Raw genomic sequence first — 19,973 nt, 5'->3', positions numbered from 1 at the left:
GGGGACCAGAACTGCACACAGTACTCCAGCTGTTGCCTCACCGACATCCGATACACCTCCAACATAAACCCCCTGCTCTTATAAACTACGCCACAACTGATAAAGCCAAGTAGGTAAAAACAATGACTGCAGATGCTGGAAACCAAATTCTGGATTAGAGTGGTGCTGGAAAAGCACTGCAGTTCAGGCAGCATCCAAGGAGCAGGAAAATCGACGTTTCGGGCAAAAGCCCTTCATCGGGATTCCTGATGAAGAGCTTTTGCCCAAAACATCGATTTTCCTGCTCCTCCGATGCTGCCTGAACTGCTGTGCTTTTCAAGCACCACTCTAATCCAGGATCTGATAAAGCCAAGTGTCCGTATGCCCAATTAACCTGTCCTCCCATCTTCAGGGACAGGTGGACAAACACCCCAAGATCCCTCTGTTCCTCTGAGCTTCCTCATGTCCGGCCATTCATGGAGTTGGCTTGAAGTGAGGAGAAAGAGGGTTGTGGTGGGTTGACGTTTTTCAGTCTGGAGGCCTGTGACCAGCGGTGTGCAATAAGGATCAGTGATGAGTCCACTGTTGTTCATCATTTATATCAATGATTTGAATGGGAATATAGGTGAAATGGCAAGCAAGTTTGGAGATGACAACATAATTGGTGGTGGAGTGGACAGTGAAGGAGGTAATGAGACCTTAAACAGATGGGCCAATGGACTGAGGACTGACAGATGGAGTTTAATTTAAATAAATGTGTTGCCTTTCGGAAAGGCAAATCAGGCAGGACTAAGACACTAAGTGGTAAGGTCCTGGGGAGTGTTGCTGAACAAAGAGACCTTGGAGTGCAGATTCATTGTTCCTTGAAGGTGGAGTCACCACAAGACAGGATAGTGAAGCAGGCATTTGGTATACTTCCCTTTATTGGTCAGTGCATTGAGTAAAGGAGTTGGGGGATCATGTTGTGATTGTACAGGACATTGGTGAGGCAACTTTCAGAATACTGCATTCAATTCTGGTCTCCCAGCTAGAGGAATGATGTTGTTAAACTTGAAAGGGTACAGAAAAAATTACAAGGACGTTGCCAGGGTTGGAGGTTTGAAATAGAGGGAGAGGCTGAATAGGCTGGAGCTTTGGAGGCTGAAGAATGACCTTATGGAGGTTTATAAAATCATGAATGGGCATGGATAGGGTGAATGGTCAGTGTAGGGATGTCCCAAGCTAGAGGGAATAGGTTTAAGGTGAGAGAGGAAAGATTTGGGGGCAACCTTTTCACACAAAGGATGGTACAGGTAAGGAGCGAGCTGTCAGAGGAAGTGGGAGAGGCTGGTACAATTACAACATTTAAAAGGGATCTGTATGGATAAGTGAATAACAAGGCCTGAAAGGGATATGGGTCAATTGCTGGCAAATTGTACCAGATTGGTTTCGGATATCTGGTCAGCATGGACAAATTGGACCAAAGGATCTTATCTGTGCTGTACAGCTCATCCAAAGTGCATCACCTCACATTTCTCAGGGGTAAACTCCACCTTCCATTAATCTACTGTTCTGACCAATCCATTTCTATCCTACTGTAATTTAACACCTTCCTCTTCACCGTCAACTTCCCGAGTAACCTTTGTGCCATTCCCAAACTTACTTATCATTCCCGCCAAATTCTCACCTATGGAGCCAGTGCTTATCCGTGTGGTACACCTCTACACACTGGGCTCCCTATCATCACCCTCTGTCTCCTACCAATAAGACAGCTTTGCATCCAACTTGCCAAGTTGCCCTGCGACCCACCTGTTTTTGCCGTCTTTATCAGTTTCCGTGTGGGACCTTGTCAAAGGCCTTGCTGAAACCCATATTAACTCCATCAAACACCCTCCCCTCATCTACACAGCTGGTCACCTCCCCAAAAAATGACCTCCTTCTGACACAGCCATTACCTCTGATCAAACCTTGCCTCTCTAAAGGGAAATTCCCTACTTCACCATTTTCTCCAGTAGTTTCCCTATCATTGATGAGAGACTTACTGGTCTATAGTTCCCTGGCTTATCTCTACCAATCTCATGGTAAACTGGGAAACACATTAGCTGTCCTCCAGTCCTCTGGCACCTCTCCTGTGGCCAGAGATGATTTAACAATTTGGGTCAGAGCCTCTGTCATTTCCACCCTTACCCCCCACAGCAGCCTGGGATAGAAACCACTCAGCCCTGGGGTTTTGTCCACTTTTACACCTGCTAAACCCTCCATTACCTCCTTGTTTCTTATATCCATCTGCTGGAGCACCTCATAATCCACCTTCTCGAATCCTGTCCTTGTATCCTCCTTCGCCCAGGTAAAGACAGATGAGAGGTATTTGATTAACACTCCACCAATGTCCTTTGGCTTCAGACACAGATTGCCCCCTTGGTACCTAACAGATCTTACTCTTTCACTGGTAATTCTCTTCCTCTTGATATACTTAAGGAAAATTTTAGGAATCTCCTGAATCTTACCTGCCAATGTTTTCTCATGGCCCCTCTTTGCTTCCCAGTCAGGATTTTATGGGTGGCACGATGGCTCAGTAATTGGCTCAAAGTACCAGGGACTTGGTTTGATTTGGATGACTGTGTGGAGTTTGCACATTCTCCCCGTGTCTATCTGGGTTTCTTACAGGTGCTCCTCCCACAGTCCAAGGATGCGCAGGTGAGGTGAATTGGCCATGCCAAATTGCCTAGTCGTGTCCAGGTAAAGGTGGGTTAGCAATGGGGAATGCGGCAGTCAGCTGGGTCTGGGTAGGATGCTCTTCAGAGATTTGGTGCAGACACGATGGGCTGAATAGCCTCTATTGCATTGTTGGGATTCTATGATTGATTCCATGTAACCCCACCTGATTGCTTTCTTAGATTTCCTCCCTGCACCTTCTATATTCCTCATTGACTTGCTCTGTTTGTACATGTTACACATCTCTCTTTTCCTTTCTATCTGGTCCTCGATAGCCAGGGTTTTCTGGGTTTGAAATTCTCCTGAATGTCACCTGAAAGGGAGCATGTTGGATCTGTACTCTTCCTATTTTAGCTTTGAACTCCTCCTACTCTTCTGTTGTGAATTTACCCTCAACTAACTATTTAGGTCAGATCTTGCGTAATCCTAATAAAACTGGCCTTACCCCAATCCAAAACCTTTTTTTGCAGACCATCTTTCTCCATAAGAAACTTAAAACGTACGGTGTTATGGTCATTATCATTAAAATGCTCCCTCGTCACTTCAAATACCTTCACTTCCTAGAATCAGATGCAGCACTGCACTGACCCTGTTTAGACCATTGACATGTTGATATCAAAAGCTCTACTGTGGACATTTCAAGAAACATGTCTCTCTCAACCCTGCATAGTGATTGTCTCAATTAATATTGGGGTAGCTGAAATCCCTTCGTATAATAGATAAGAAACAGAGGGTAGGTATAAATGGGCATTTCTCAGACTGGAAATGAGTTGAAAGTAGTGTTCCCCAGGGGTTGGTGTGTTGGGACCCTTGTTTTTTTCTGATTTACAGGTCATTCTGCGCATTTCGTTCATGCAAATTCACTATAACACGATTGATGAATTGGGGACACTGTTTCAATAGCACAAACTTTTAAAACGCATATCAGTTATAAAGTGATTCCGGTTCCATTAGTTTAAATGGAGTTGCTATTACGTGATTTTCTTATAACACAGGATTGCACGAGAACAGAACTATCAGGTAAGAGCAGGACAGACTGTATCTAAATCATAGAATCCAACAAGTGTGGAAGCAGGCCATTCAGCCCATTGAGTCCACAGCGGCCCTCCAAGGAGCATCCCAGACCCACCCCACCCCAGCATTTCCCATGGTCAATCCACCTAACCTGCACATCTTTGGATCGTGAGAGGAAACCAGAGCACAGCCACACATACACAGGGGCAAGGTGTAAACTCCACACTGAGAGGGGCCTGAGACTGGAACTGATCCTGGTTCCTTGGTACTGTGAGGCAGCAGTGCTAACCACTGAGCCATCATGCTGCCCCAAGCAATTTGGAGATGAGTGTTGAGGGAAAAATCTCTAAACTTGCCGATGATGCTAAACTAGGGAGAATAGGGATTTGTGAGGGTGATGATTGACAACAACTGGTTAATGATCGACAGAAATTGTGTTGATCTGTTAAAAAAATTCCAACCACTGACCTGTTTCCCTTGAATTCTGCTGAAAGTAATGCTCACATTTCCACTCAGATTTTGGATTCCTCTGTTCCCTTTCGTCACAGTTACCACTCTTGAATAAAACTCGCTGGACTGTAGATTCTTCGACGCATTGCTTCCATCATCCACTAGCTCTGGACCGATTACGGAGTCCAAATTACTGTAGGAGATAAAGGCGAGTGTAGCTTCCAGGACAGAAAAGATAAGGAAGTAAGCCAGATCACTCAGCCACTCTAAGTATGAGGAGATCATGCAGAGTGTTAATACGGAGCTGAGGGTTATTGGTGGGGGAGCGAGTGCAAACAGGAAAAAGGACAAACAGGATCTCATTGAATAGTGGAGCAGACTCAAAGGGCCGAATGGCCTACTCTTACTGCTGTGTTGCGATCTAAAACTCAGCTGCTGTACTTGCTGGCCTACTTTGACTTCAGCCCTGAGCAATGTCTCAATCTTCAACCACAGCCTTACACTCATGTCCTTCTCATCTCTGTAATCCCATAAAATAGGAGCAAAACTAGGCCATTTGGCCCAGAGAGTCTACGCTGCCATTCGATCATGGCTGGTAGGTTTCTCGGCCTCATTCTCCTGATTTCTCCCTGTACTAATCAAGAACCTGTCTCTCTCCATCATAAATCCACTTTCCTGGGGCAATGGGTTCCACAGATTCACCACCCTCTGGCTGAAGAAACTTCTAATCGCAAAAAACGCAAAACCCCTTGAGATCTCTGCGCTTCCCCTTATTTTAATCATGCCGCCATTAGCAGGTGTACCTTCAGGAACTGTTAACTCCAAATGCTGGAATTCTTGTCCTTTCATGGCTGTCCTCCTCTCCGCTCCTTTAGGGCACTCTTTCAAACCAAGTCATTTGGCCACCTGTGTTACATCTACTTATGTGTCAAAGTACATTCATGAAAAGAATTTTGGGATAGATGACAACTTCCAAGGCACTGTGTAATTGCTATTGGTGCAATCAACACATTAATTTGGCACCGATTTACTGACAAAGCAGACTCACTTGTTTTTCAAATTACTGTCGGAGATAAAGGCGAGTGTAGCTTCCAGGACAAAAAAGATAACAAAGTAGTTCATTGATCATAGAATCCCTACAGTTGGAAGCAAACCATTTGGCCCATTAAGTCCAAACTAACCCACCAAAGATCATCTCACCCAGACCCACTCCCCTACATTTCTGATGGCTAATCCACCCAGCCTACACATCCCTGAACACTATAACATGGTCAATGAACCCAATCTGCATATCTTTGGACAATGGGAGGAAACCGGAGCATCCGAAGGAAACACAGCAGACACAGGGAGAACATGCAAACTCCACACAGACAGTCATCCGAGGCTGGAATGGAACCTGGGCCCCTAGTGCTCTGGAGCAGCAGTGCTAACCACTCAGCCCAAGGGATGTCATGATGTGTTGCTATTTGCAATGGGTTCCCTGGGGTTTTCTTAACATGTCATTGAAGTTGTGTTTAGTCACTTATTACAATAGTCCCTTGTTAAGTGTCATCGTTGGCAAACATTCCCAACTGAGCAAGTTTTAAAAGTGATTTCTGTCATTCACTCAGGTGCACAGGTGAATAAAGCAGAGACCTACCAGAGTCTTTGTCACCTAAAAATGTGTAGGGGTCAACGTTCAGCATATCTCCTTTGGCTTCTAATGTCACAGTTTTGTTCCCAGTAATGTTATGCCTTTCAAAGAAACTTATTTCAAGATCTGATGGGAAGAAGGGAAGATGATTTAATATTGCACATGTATTTTGGTGATGCTATGCTTATACTGGTTAGGTTACAGATGTGCAGTTGCTCCTGCTCTGATGGATTCAGGAATAACAAGCCAAATTGCAATCCCACAACTCCAGCAATAGGGATCACCATGTCTGGCCCTTGAGCAAACTGGGCATCATTATCCCAGTGCCAGAAGTCAGGAATGGGAGATCCCACCCACCCATGAATGCTGACAAACCCAATGGAGAGTTGTTGTGGCCTCAGTCAAACCAGGCATTTGGAGTATGTTATACAAGGTAGTGGGGCTGAAGGAGTTAATGTCAGAGTTGCATTCCCTTCCGCCTAGGAACCCTCCCTAGGGATGAACTCGGATTTCACCAGTTTCCTCATTTCCCCTCCCCCCACCTTGTCTCAGTCAAATCCATCGAACTCAGCACCGCTTTCCTAACCTGCAATCTTCTTCCTGACCTCTCCGCCCCCACCCCACTCTGACCTATCACCCTCACCTTGACCTCTTCCCACCTATCGCATTTCCAACGCCTCTCCCCCCAAGTCCCTCCTCCCTACCTTTTATCTTAGCCTGCTGGACACACTTTCCTCATTCCTGAAGAAGGGCTTATGCCCGAAACGTCGATTCTCCTGTTCCCTGGATGCTGCCTGACCTGCTGCGCTTTTCCAGCAACACATTTTCAGCAGTTGCATTCCCTTCCCCCAACCTACTCATGCCAATCAGTCTTGGGAGTAGAAACAGTTCATCTTGCATCGCATCCTGATCAGATGTGACATACCTGGCTCCTGATGCCTAACACTCTGATGTTGCAATCATCCAATAAACTACATTTTGTGGTTATAGGAGTGAACTATACTTTGTAGATGTGGGAGTGAACTACGCCATGTAAATGCCTTTCCTTGATAAGAATCTCTAATGGTCTGTCTCCCACAAACATTAGACATGCCTTTCGCTCACAAAATGATACTTTAATTAGAATTTGATTAGCTTCCATCGGAATTTTGACCTTGGGGTTGGCAATGGCTCAGGGGTTTTTAATTTTCACCACTTGATTCTTTATAAATTTTAGAAAGGGCATTTGTTGGCAGCTTGTGGCTGGCACCCAGAATGCAATACAACAGACAGTATTCTGCCATATTCCTGATCTGTGCCTTGTAGATGGTGGACAGGCTGTGGGGAGTCAGGAGCTGAGTTACTCACTGCAGGATTCCAAGTCTCTGACCTAATCCTGTAGGTGGAGCATTTACATAGTTGGTTTGTTTTTTTCACTTCATAAGGTATTTCGTTATTAATTAGGATTGAAAGAGAAGTGTCATTAGGATTGAAAAGAGCTTTGGAAAGAGATGAGACATTAAGAAGCGGTAGTGATACGGTATTAAGTATCCGTTCCAAATCCTGTTGGTCAACAAGCTATGGGTTTTGTGGGTCATATATTTGGGTCACATGAGCACTGCAGTTGATACTTAATGTTTAAATTCCTGTTGCCATTTCAGAAATTGCAAGTGAAGGGACGTTAGTTTTTAATGTCAGGTTTATCTATCAATGAAGCAATTATACCAATGGAGCAATTATATCAAATTCTCATGACATCCCAACAAAAGAATGCAGGAGGGTAGGAACTTCTGTCGCACGTGCAGGACATCCCAAAAGACTTTACTCCCAATAAAACACTTTTGAAGTGATAATGTGGGAAATATAGCACACAGTTTGCACTCCAATGTTGCAGTGGTGCAGCTAAACTAAACCTTCAGACAGCCACCACTGACGCCATGTTGGATAGACTAACTAGAGTGTTGGTCATACATCTGGATGAGTGGTGCTGGAAGAGCACAGCAGTTCAGGCAGCATCCGAGGAGCAGTAAAATCAGTGTTGTCATCCTGGTGAAGCAGCATTTCACCTCTACCTCCTCCAATCTGGTCTATTGCATTTGCCACTCCCAGTGGGACCTACTCTACGTTGGAGAAACCAAATGCAGACTGCGTGCCCACTTTGCAGATCACCTTCAGTCCCAGCCTTCCTAGTTATTTTAACCCAGCATCCTGCTCACATGCCCACTTGTTTACCCTGGGTAAAAACAATGACTGCTGAAAATGTGTTGCTGGAAAAGCGCAGCAGGTCAGGCAGCATCCAAGGAACAGGAGAATCGACGTTTCGGGCATAAGCCCTTCTTCAGGAATCAAGCTTATGCCCAAAACGTCGATTCTCCTGTTCCTTGGATGCTGCCTGACCTGCTGCGCTTTTCCAGCAACACATTTTCAGCTCTGATCTCCAGCATCTGCAGTCCTCACTTTCTCCCTAAAAACAATGACTGCAGATGCTGGAAACCAGATTCTGGATCAGTGGTGCTGGAAGAGCACAGCAGTTCAGGCAGCATCCAAGGAGCTTCGAAATCGACGTTTCAGGCAAAAGCCCTTCATCAGGAATAAAGGCAGTGAGCCTGGAGCGTGGAGAGATAAGCTAGAGGAGGGTGGGGGTGGGGAGAAAGTAGCACAGAGTACAATAAGTGAGTGGGGGAGGGGATGAAGGTGATAGGTCAGGGAGGAGAGGGTGGAGTGGATAGGTGGAAAAGGAGATAGGCAGGTAGGACAAGTCCGGACAAGTCATGGGGACAGTGCTGAGCTGGAAGTTTGGAACTAGGGTGAGGTGGGGGAAGGGGAAATGAGGAACTGTTGAAGTCCACATTGATGCCCTGGGGTTGAAGTGTTCCAAGGCGGAAGATGAGGCGTTCTTCCTCCAGGCGTCTGGTGGTGAGGGAGCGGCGGTGCAGGAGGCCCAGGACCTCCATGTCCTCGGCAGAGTGGGAGGGGGAGTTGAAATGTTGGGCCGCGGGGTGGTGTGGTTGATTGGTGCGGGTGTCCCGGAGATGTTCCCTAAAGCGCTCTGCTAGGAGGCGCCCAGTCTCCCCAATGTAGAGGAGACTGCATCGGGAGCAACGGATACAATAAATGATATTAGTGGATGTGCAAGTAAACTTTGATAGACGTGGAAGGCTCCTTTAGGGCCTTGGATAAAGGTGAGGGAGGAGGTGTGGGCGCAGGTTTTACAGTTCCTGCGGTGGCAGGGGAAAGTGCCAGGATGGGAGGGTGGGTTGTAGGGGGGCGTGGACCTGACCAGATAGTCACGGAGGGAACGCTCTTTGCGGAAGGCGGAAGGGGTGGGGAGGGAAATATATCCCTGGTGGTGGGGTCTGTTAGGAGGTGGCAGAAATGTCGGCAGATGATTTGGTTTATGCGAAGGTTGGTAGGGTGGAAGGTGAGCACCAGGGGCGTTCTGTCCTTGTTACGGTTGGAGGGGTTGGGTCTGAGGGCGGAGGTGCGGGATGTAGACGAGATGCGTTGGAGGGCATCTTTAATCACGTGGGAAGGGAAATTGCGGTCTCTAAAGAAGGAGGCCATCTAGTGTGTTCTGTGGTGGAATTGGTCCTCCTGGGAGCAGATACGACGGAGGTGGAGGAATTGGGAATACGGGATGGCATTTTTGCAAGAGGGAGGGTGGGAAGAGGCGTAATCCAGGTAGCTGTGGGAGTCGGTGGGTTTGTAAAAAATGTCAGTGTCAAGTCGGTCATCATTAATGGAGATGGAGAGATGGAAGGGGAGGGAGGTGTCAGAGATGGTCCAGGTAAATTTAAGGTCAGGGTGGAATGTGTTGGTGAAGTTGATGAATTGCTCAACCTCCTCGCGGGAGCATGAGGTGGCGCCAATGCAGTCATCAATGTAGCGGAGGAAGAGGTGGGGAGTGGTGCCGGTGTAATTACGAAAGATCAACTGCTCTACGTAGCCAACAAAGAGACAGGCATAGCTGGGGCCCATACGTGTGCCCATGGCTACCCCTTTGGTCTAGAGGAAGTGGGAGGATTCAAAGGAGAAATTGTTAAGGGTGAGGACCAGTTCGGCTAAACGAATGAGCGTGTCGGTGGAAGAGTACTGTTGGGGACATCTGGAGAGGAACAAACAGAGGGCTAGGAGGCCCTGGTCATGGCGGATGGAGGTGTAGAGGGATTGGATATCCATGGTGAAGATGAGGTGTTGGGGGCCGGGGAAACGGAAGTCTTGGAGGAGGTGGAGGGCGTGGGTGGTGTCTCGAACGTATGTGGGGAATTCCTGGACAGTGTCGAGGTAGGTAGAGATGAGTTCAGTGGGGCAGGAGCATACTGAGACAATGGGTTGGCCAGGGTGGTCAGGCTTGTGGATCTTGGGAAGGAGGTAGAACCGGGCAGTGCGGGGTTCCTGGACTATGAGGTTGGAAGCTGTGGGTGGGAGATCTCCTGAGGTGATGAGGTTCTGTATAGTCTGGGAGATGATGGTTTGGTGATGGGAGGTGGGGTCATGGTCGAGGGGGCAGTAGGAAGAGGTGTCATCGAGTTGACGTTTGGCTTCAGCGGTGTAGAGGTCAGTGCGCCAGACTACCACTGCACCCCCTTTATCCGCTGGCTTAATGGTGAGGTTGGGATTGGAGCAGAGGGATTGGAGGGCTGCGCGTTGTGAGGGTGAGAGGTTGGAGTGGGGGAGGGAGGTAGACAGGTTGAGGCGGTTAATGTCCCGGCGGCAGTTGGAAATGAAGAGGTCGAGGGCAGGTAATAGGCCAGCGCGGGGTGTCCAGGTGGATGCAGTGTGTTGGAGGTGGGCGAAGGGGTCCTCGGAAGATGGGCGGGAGTCCTGATTGTGAAAGTAAGCTCGGAGGCGGAGGCGGCGGAAGAATTGTTCGACGTCACGGTGTGTATTAAATTCATTGATGCGTGGACGGAGGGGGACGAAGGTGAGTCCTTTGCTGAGGACTGATCGTTCATCCTCAGTGAGGGGGAAGTCTGAAGGGATGGTGAAAACTCGGCAGGGCTGGGAGCTGGGATCTGGTGTGGGTGTGGAGCTGGGAGTGGGGGCGGAGCCAGTAACTGGAGTGGGTGTGGTGGTGGGAATGGGGGTGGAGTCATGAGCAGGGGTAGTGTTCCCCTCCGGGTTCTGGGGGGTGGGGATAGTGACAGTGGGGTCTGTGGGGGGTGTGTCAGCAGAATGCAGGTGAGTGGCGCTGGTGGGGGCTGAAGTGGTGGTGACCACGGCAGTAGGGGTGGCGGAAGTCACTGAGCATGTGGCATCAGCGATGATGTGAGGGGCGGAAGTAACGTCATGTGCGATGCATGAGGAATTGTGAGGGGTGGAAGTGGTTGTGGGAACGGCCATGATGGGGGCGGAAGTGACATCATCAATCAGCACGGGGGGTGGCAGCTGCATCAGCCGCATGGCTAATGGCGGAATAGGTTCCGAGGCCAGGGGAATCTTCTGGAATGTTTGATTGGCAGGCTGCAGTGTTCCAGTGAATCACAGCGCCAACTGGAGGAATAACATCTCACCTTCAGGCTGGGAACTTTCCAGCCTTCTGAACTTAATATTGAGTTCAACACCTTCAGGTATGAATCCACTCCCATTCCTTCCCTTTGTTTTAATTTTACCTGTTACATTCTCTGTCACCATGTCCTCTCTCCCCTCCCCCCAACCCAGTTGGACTGTTTGCTTTTTCCAGTCTGGCAGTTAGACACACCATTGTTCTGTCGTGATTTGGAGATGCCGGTGTTGGACTAGGGTGTACAAAGTTAAAAATCACACAACACCAGGTTATCACCTCCAGGTTATCAACTCCAGTCCAACAGGTATAATTGGAAGCACTAGCTTTCGGAGCGACGCTCCTTCATCAGGTGATAGTGGAGGACACAATTCTCAGGCACAGAATTGATAGCAAAACTTTACAGTGTGATGTAACTGAAATTATACATTGAAAAATACCTTGATTGTCTGTTGAGTCTTTCATCTGTTCAAATACCATGATAGTTTCACTTCTTTCATGTGTAAATCACAAAACCTTTTTTAATAAGCTCAGGTTAGCTGTAACAATGGGCGTTAGCTCGACAATATGTTGAAGGTGTTAGCCCCCTGTGTTCTCTGTCTATGCCGTGATGTTTAGATTGATTCTAATCTAAAAAGTGAGAAAACAAAGTTTTACATAAATTCATGCATTTTTTGAGCTCAGAGTTTTACATGAATTCATGCAGTTTTTGAGCAAAGTACAATGTATCTCTGCAAGTACAAATTCACCCCACAAAATATATGTGTGCACGTGGGTCTTTGTCTGTCTGTGTGTGTCTGGGGTGGGGGGTTGTGAGTGTCTGTGAGAGAGTGTGTATATGTGTGTGCATGAGTGTAGAGTGGTCTAAGTCTCTGAGAGGATGCCACACCCACACAACCACCCTCCACCACCACCCTCTGTCTTCTACCTTTGAGCCAGTTCTGTATCCAAATGGCTAGTTCTCCCTGTATTCCATGAGGCCTAGCCTTGCTAATCAGTCTCCCATGGGGAAGCTTGTCGATCGCCTTACTGAAGTCCATATAGATCACATCTACTGCTCTGCCCTCATCAATCTTCTTTGTTATTTCATCAAAAAACTCAATCAAGTTTGTGAGACATGAGTTCCCACGCACAAAGCCATGTTGACTATCCAGAATCAGTCCTTGCCTTTCTAAATACATGTACATCCTGTCCCTCAGGATTCCCTCAAACAACTTGCCCACCACCAAGGTCAGGCTCACTGGTCTATAGTTCCCTGGCTTGTCCTTACCACCCTTCTTAAACAGTGGCACCACGTTTGCCAACCTCCAGTCTTCCGGCACCTCATCTGTGACTATCAATGACACAAATATCTCAGCAAGAGGCCCAGCAATCACTTCTCTAGCTTCCCACAGAGTTCTAGGGTGCACCTGATCAGGTCCTGAGGATTTATCCACCTTTAACCGTTTCAAGACATCCAGCACTACCTCCTCTGTAATCTGGACATTTTGCAAGATGTCACCATCTATTTCCCTACAGTCTATATCTTCCATATCCTTTTCCACAGTAAATAGTGATGCAAAATATTCATTTAGTATCTCCCCCATTTCCTGTGGCTCCACACAAAGGCTGCCTTGCTGATCTTTGAGGGGCCCTATTCTCTCCCTAGTTACCCTTTTGTCCTTTATATATTTGTAAAACTCCTTTGGATTCTCCTTAATTCTATTTGCCAAAGCTATCTCATGTCCCCGTTTTGCCCTCCTGATTTCCCTTTTAAGTATATTCCTACTTTCTTTATACTCTTCTAAGGATTGACTCGATCTATCCTGTCTGTACCTGACATATGCTTCCTTCTTTTTCTTAACTAAACCCTCAATTTCTTTAGTCATCCAGCATTCCCTATAGTTACCAGCCTTCCCTTCCACCCTGACAGGAATATACTTATCTCCCATCCTCCAAGCTCATCCCAGATCCAACACTCCATCTCGGCACCGCACTCTTGACCTGTCCGACCTATCCATCTTCCTTCCCACCTATTCACTCCACTCTCCCCTCTGACCTATCACTACCACCCCACACCTGCATCGCTCTGTCACCCTCCCAGCTACCTTCCCCCCATACCCACTCTCCTGTTTATTTCTCAGCCACCTTTTACCTCTCCCCCACATTCCTGAAGAAGGGCTTATGTCTGAAATATTGACTCTCCTGCTCCTCGGATGCTACCTGACCTGCTGTGCTTTTCCAGGGCCACACTTTTCAACTATCACCTTTGTAGTGTGATTTAAATAGTCCTTTGCACCGGGGACATCCACAAAATATTAATCAGGATGGATCACTTTTCTCTCCTCATTTCTGTTATCTCCTCCACCAAATACACCTGCAGGGGCACCTTGGTGGAAGTGGTGGCACAATGGAAATGTCACTGGGTTGGCAATTTAGAGATTAATATTCTGGGGACGTGGATTCAAGTCCCACCAAATGATGTCTAACTTCACCTAATGATTCTGGAGTTGTAAAGGCTTTCTCAGTGACGGTGGTTCTGAAGGTATCAGCAATTTATTTGTAACTCCTTATCCAGTCTGACTCCAGACCCACAGTGATGACTATGAACTGCTTCCAAAACAGTCAAAGGAATCCCTACTCTATTCAAGGGCAAGTAAGGATGGGCAGTGAATGTTGACCTTGTCCATGATGGCTGCAGCCAAGAAAAGAATATGTTTTCTTTTTAAGTTGATAGGGTGAGAGGAGTGGCATTAATTCTTCAGCAGAAGAGAAGTAAAGCGCCTTTCAAGGTACCACAATGAGATGGGTTGAACAAATACAACAAGCATCTCAGACTGCATGACATGGTGGCTCAGTGGTTTGCACTACTGCCTCACAGCACCAGGGACCTAGGTTCGATTCCACCTTCGGCCAACCGTCTGTGTGGTGTTTGCACATTCTCCCCATGTCTGTGAGAGTTCCCTCTGGGGCCTCAGGTTTTATCCCACAGTCCAACAATGCACAGGTGAGGTGGATTGGCCTTTCCAACTTCCCCACAGTGTTCAGTTATGTGCAGACTGGGTAGGTTAGTCATGGGGAATGCAGATTTACAGGGATAGGATAGGTGTTGGGGTGGGGGGGGGGGGAGAAGATGGAATGCTCTTTGGGGTTTCACTGTGGACTTGATGGGCCAAATGGCCTGCTTCTGCATTGTTGGGGGTTCTATGAAGAGGGCTTGAACTCTCAACTGTCAAAGCGAAACACAAATTGATCAAATTAGCATGAAAGAACAAGTGGTTTGGTAGGGAGTCTTAGAAAAGACAGGGAAGAGACCTACAACATAACTTGGGGAAGAATTCCACATGAAAACTTCCTGGAACTAAAAGTAAGACACATATTAGAAAGAATTGTCAAAAGTTAGTGGAACAACAAAGCAAAATCAATGACCTGAAATGATTAGCACCGTGTGGTAAAGTGCTCTCCATATCAAGGTAGGGTATAGCATACGTTTAGATACCTCTGAGGTAAGCAGTGATGTAACTGTGACCTCATGGGTCTTGTGATAGTACTGTGCTAGGAAGTTGGAAAACGTTCAGCTCAGACTATGTTGCTCTGTAGCTTCACTGCCATGAGCAGGTTATTTGAAAGCAACCCAGAAGTTTGGGCTGACCTTTACAAAGAATTGAACCAACAACAGTAAAAACACCTCACAAGAACGCTACCATCTAAAAGCCAGGTCTCAGTGTGGGCTCAGACTCTCGGCCTCAGCACTGACCTGGCATAGCAGTCTCTTGGCACGGCAATCTCTCAGTGGCCTATGGCAATTTATCGGCATGGCATGGCCTTCCAGCCTCAAGGGGGTGAAGGCCCTGTATGATAACACTGCTCCTTCAACAACTTTATGTTGTCCTTGGTTTATTTTATCAGAGGGGTCATAAAGTCATGGGTTCTGAGATGTTTGGGTTTATCTTCTTGAAAAAGTTTCTCGGTTTAAAAAAAACATATGTAGGTTTGGTGCATTAGTCAGGGGAAATGTAGAGTAATAGGGTAGGAGAATGAGTCTGGATGGGTTACTCTTTGGGGTGTCAGTGTGGACCTGTTGGGCCAAATGGCCTATTTCCACACTGTAGGGATTCTATTTTATTTCTCTATTTTTCTAATTTATTCCTATGATCTGTAATGTTGGAATTTTTGTTTCTTTATTTTCCTAATTTTCACTCCCAAAGTACTTATGCTAAAGAATGCATACCTCGCTAAGTTGTACCTAAGATGGCAATACAAGTGGCAACTTTTAAATTTTTTATTGTACTTGGGCGAGTACATGTGACAATAAAACTAATCCAATTCCATCCAATTCAAAATTCACACTGAGCCACATCGACATCCTGGGGCAGGTGATCAAAATCCTGTTCAAAAGTGTATTTTTAAGGAGATGTTGAAAGGCAATAGAGGTTTGGGGGGGAGATTTGAATGATTTGGGCCTCAACAGCTGAAATATCTTCACTGCTCCAAAGATGAGAATTCACTCAGAGCAGAAATGAGAAGGATTGAAACCCAAGGACTTGTAGCAGTTACTTCCTAAGCAACATAGCTGACTTCCTCCAAACGTAAGGAAAGACATAAAACATCCTCAAACAAGAATAGCTGCAAATTAATATTAAACAGAGCACCAAAAACTTAGATAAGCTTTTAAATGCTCAGAAACGATAATTCAGCAGGAATAACCCCCAAAGACAGAAAAAATATCTGTGAGAGGCTTTGAGGAACTGGCTCTACTTTAACCTGGTGACAACTTCAAGCATTAATTGATTGAAATATTCCAACGCTTTAACAAAAAGTGGGTTCATTGATAGAATCAAAGCTGTTAAAAAAAAAATTACCTAAATAGGATGACAAAATTACATCTGTCTATCAGGAAAATGGACCTTTCTGGGTTAAGCTCTGAGGGTAAAAGATGGACTGGGATCACAAGAGTTTCTCAGTTTGTGTTGTGTTGCGCAAAGCATTGAGCATTGTAGGAAAGATGTGAACGCACTGGAGAGAGAGCACAGGAACAATTTACAAACACAGTTCCAGGAATGAGGAACTTCAGTGATGAGGATAGATTGAAGAAGTTGGGTCTGTTCCCCTTGGAGCCAAGGATGCTGTGAGGAGACCTGATAAAGGTTTCCATCGTCATGGATCAGGTAGATAGGGAGAAGCAGTTCCTGCTTGTAATAGGAACAAGAATGAGAGAAGGCATGGATTTAAAGCTATGTGCAAGCGAAGCAAGGGTGATACAAGGAAAAGGCTCAGGTGAGGGAATGGAATGCATCTGGAGGTGCATGAAGGTTCAGTTGAAGCATCAAAAAGACATTGGGTGGTTATTTGGATCAAAACGGTGGGCGTGAGTTGTCCAGGGTCAAGCCTGGAGTTTGGCAATCAATAATAATTAGATTACTTACAGTGTGGAAACAGGCCCTTCGGCCCAACAAGTCCACACCGACCCTCCAACCCACCCAGACCCATTCCAACAACATTTACCCCTTCACCTTACACTACGGGCAATTTAGCATGGCCAATTCACCTAACCTGCACATTTTTGGATTGTGGGAGGAAACCTGAGAACACCCATGCAGACACGGGGAATGTGCAAACTCAACACAGACAGTTGCCTGAGGTAAGAATTGAACCCAGGTCTCTGGCGCTGTGAGGCAGCAGTACTAACCACTGTGCCACTGTGCCGCCTTAATGATGCGCATTTGAAAGACCAGTACAAGCACGATGGGCTGAATGACCTGTTTCTGTATTGTAACAATCCTCTGATTCTGCGGTTTGCAATCTGCACAAAATGAGACTTCAAGATAGAAACATAGAAACTAGGAGGAGGCCATTCAGCCCTTTGAGCCTGCTCCACCATTCAATATGATCATGTCTGATCATCCAACTCAATCCCCTCAGTCTCCAGTCTCCCTTTGATCCCTTCAGCCCTATGACCCATATCTAACCCCTTCTTGAAAACATTCAATGTTTTGGCTTCAACCACTTCCTGTGGCAGAGAATTCCACAGACTCAGAGTGAAGGAATTTCTCTGTATCTCAGTCCTAAATTGCCCAACCCAGATCGGTTCTAGTCTCCCCAATCACTGGGAACATCCTTCCTGTGTTTACCTTGTCTCGTTCTGTTATAATGTTATAGGTTTCAAGAGATCTCCCCTCATTCCTCTCAACACCAGTGAATGCAGACCTAGCCAATACAGTCTCTCCTCATAAACACTTACTGCCATCCCAGGAATCAGCCTGGAGGGATATAGTACCTCAAACATGACTGTGGGAATTTCTTACCCATGATCCAGAGTCAGACTGGCTGTCTGCAGAAGTATTTGCTCCTTTCTCATCTGAAAGACATTTAAAAGAATGCTCTGGAGAACAAATGGAATATTTAAACTTCCAAATCTTTAGTCATCACAGACTTCAGCATCTCACTCCACTTCAGAAGAAGACTCGTAATCTAGCCTGTGCAACTTTACACAATAGGAGGAAATTAACTACTGCAGTCAGTAGCAATGTTCCATCCACACCATTGATACCATGCCCAAGATATCTAGGCAACTGAGCAAACCAAAACCAACATTGTGAAAGGATTAGAAAGGACAATACTAATGGGAAAGGAGTTACTTTATATTGGATGACACACAACTCTGAACATTATTTGTTAAATTTCTTGCTGGTAAGAATTATTTTGATCATGTTTCACACTGCTGCAAACTCCATTTGGATGCTTGTGAAATCCTATAGCTCACTAATTCAACAAAGGTGCCAACCTGCATACTGTGACCAATTACAAATGTTGCCTCGAGTGACCAATGGCCATGGTGACCAAGTTTTCCTCTGCCTTATGCCACCCTGCACGGTAAAGCTGAAAAGAAAGAGTTGTTCACTATCTGCCCTTAATTAAAACAAAATATTGGCACTTCTGTTCAGGGCAATGGCATGGGCAGCACGATGGTTAGCACTACTGCCTCATAGGACTGGAGACCCACATTCAATTCCAGCCTCAGGTTACTATTGGTGTGGAGTTTGCACATTATTCCTGTGCCTGCATGTGTTTCTTCCAGGGTGTCAATATGGACTGGATGGGCCTAATGGTTTGATTCCACAGTGTAGTTTACATCAACCCTCCAAAACGCCTCCCCGCTCCCTTTCCTTGTAACTCTACACTTTCGATGGCTAACCTATCGAGCCAGCATATCTCTGTGCACTAAGAGCAGTTTAGCATGGCCAATCCACACAAATCGTGCACATTTTTGGATTGTGGGAGAAAACTAACCTCGACATGGGGACAATGTTCAAACTCCACATAGACAGTTGCCTGAGGGATGGAATTGAACCTGGGTCCCTGGCACTGGGAGGCAGCAGTGCTAACCACTTAGACACCCAAGAGATGTCTGATTGATGGGATGTCATGATGTGTTGCTGTTTGCAAGGTGCTTTATTAACATGTGGAGGAACTTACTGTTGGCCTCATATTACAGCCGTCCTTTTATAAGTGTCATTGTTGGCAAACATTCCCCGAAACAAGTTTTAAAAGTGATATCTGTCATTCACTCAGGAGTACAGGTGAAGAAAGCAGAGACCTACCAGAATCCTTGTCACCTAAAGCTGTGTTGCGGTCAACAGTCACTGTGGTTTCCTCAGCTAGTGGTGTCGTGATTTTACTCCCAGTGATTTTGTATCTTTCGGTGAAGTCTATTTCAAGATATGATGGGAATAAGGGAAGATGATATGAACACCAAATCTGTATTTTCGTGATACCATGCTGACAATAGACACATAGCTGGTCCTCCTCTGAGGGATTTGGGAATAATGAACCAAATTGAGATGCCACCACTCCAGCAAGGATGGTCTCCATGTCTGATTCTACCTACCCTTGAGTAAATTGAGGAATCGTTGACCCCACCTGACGTCACATGTGAGATCCGATCCCACTCAGCACTCCCTCGCCCACACAGATAGTTGCTCAAGGGTGGAATCAAACCCAGACGCCTGGTACTACGAGGCAGCAGTGCTAACCACAAAGCAACTGAGCCACCCCAGCAGTTGATTCAATACTCTTGTGAATTATGCTGACAATTCTCACCCCAAAAAGTGAGATTGATGATGATGTTTATTCTAAGGATTCTAGCATCTAGTATATTTATTTGGTGCCTTTATCAAGCCTGGATCCTCCATCATTGTTTATGATGTGGGGATGCTGGTGTTGGACTGGGGTGGACAAAGTTAAAAACCGCACAGCTCCAGGTGATAGTCATACACGTTCATTTGAAAATCAAGTAAACCTGTTGGACTATTAATTTGATGTGTGATTTTTAGCTTAATTATTATCTAGTCATACAATCATACAGCATGAAAACAGACTCTTTCGTCAAACCAGTCCCTGCCGAATATAATCCCAAACTAAACTACTCCCAACTACCTGCTCCTGGCCCATATCCCTCCGAACCCTTCCTATTCATGTACTTATCCAAATGTCTTGAAATGTAGTAATCATACCCACATCCATCACTTCTTCAGGAAGTTCATTCAATTTGTGAACCACCCTCTCATGAAAAAAATTGCCCTCAGGCATTTTTTAAATCTTTATCCTTTGCCCTTAAAAAGGTACTCCCTCATCTTGAAGTCCCCCACCATCAGGAAAAGGCAACAACCATTAACCATATCTATATCCCTCATTAGTTGATAAATTTTGACAAGGTCGACTCTCCATCTCCTACAATCCAGT

General features: G+C 46.1%; 1 protein-coding gene across 1 annotated transcript in view; it reads right to left on the bottom strand.

The window, feature by feature from the left end:
- LOC122552443 (adhesion G protein-coupled receptor E1-like) overlaps positions 1-19,973 on the bottom strand; it is a 63,499-nt gene that overhangs the window by 24,832 nt on the left and 18,694 nt on the right. The window contains exons 9-13 of the mRNA XM_087983181.1: positions 18,833-18,940; positions 17,537-17,613; positions 16,921-17,020; positions 5,777-5,896; positions 4,156-4,355 (exon numbers count right to left, since the gene is read on the bottom strand). Coding sequence (XP_087839307.1) covers positions 4,156-4,355; positions 5,777-5,896; positions 16,921-17,020; positions 17,537-17,613; positions 18,833-18,940 — 605 coding nt within the window. The remainder of the gene's footprint in view (positions 1-4,155; positions 4,356-5,776; positions 5,897-16,920; positions 17,021-17,536; positions 17,614-18,832; positions 18,941-19,973) is intronic.

Source organism: Chiloscyllium plagiosum, unplaced genomic scaffold (genome assembly GCF_037043375.1).
Source record: "Chiloscyllium plagiosum isolate Xiang-an unplaced genomic scaffold, Cpla_swu_hap1 HiC_scaffold_45, whole genome shotgun sequence".
NCBI classification, from domain to species: Eukaryota; Metazoa; Chordata; class Chondrichthyes; order Orectolobiformes; family Hemiscylliidae; genus Chiloscyllium; species Chiloscyllium plagiosum.
The sequence above is the reverse complement of the archived record's forward strand: the minus strand, read 5'-3'. Positions and strand labels throughout refer to the sequence as shown.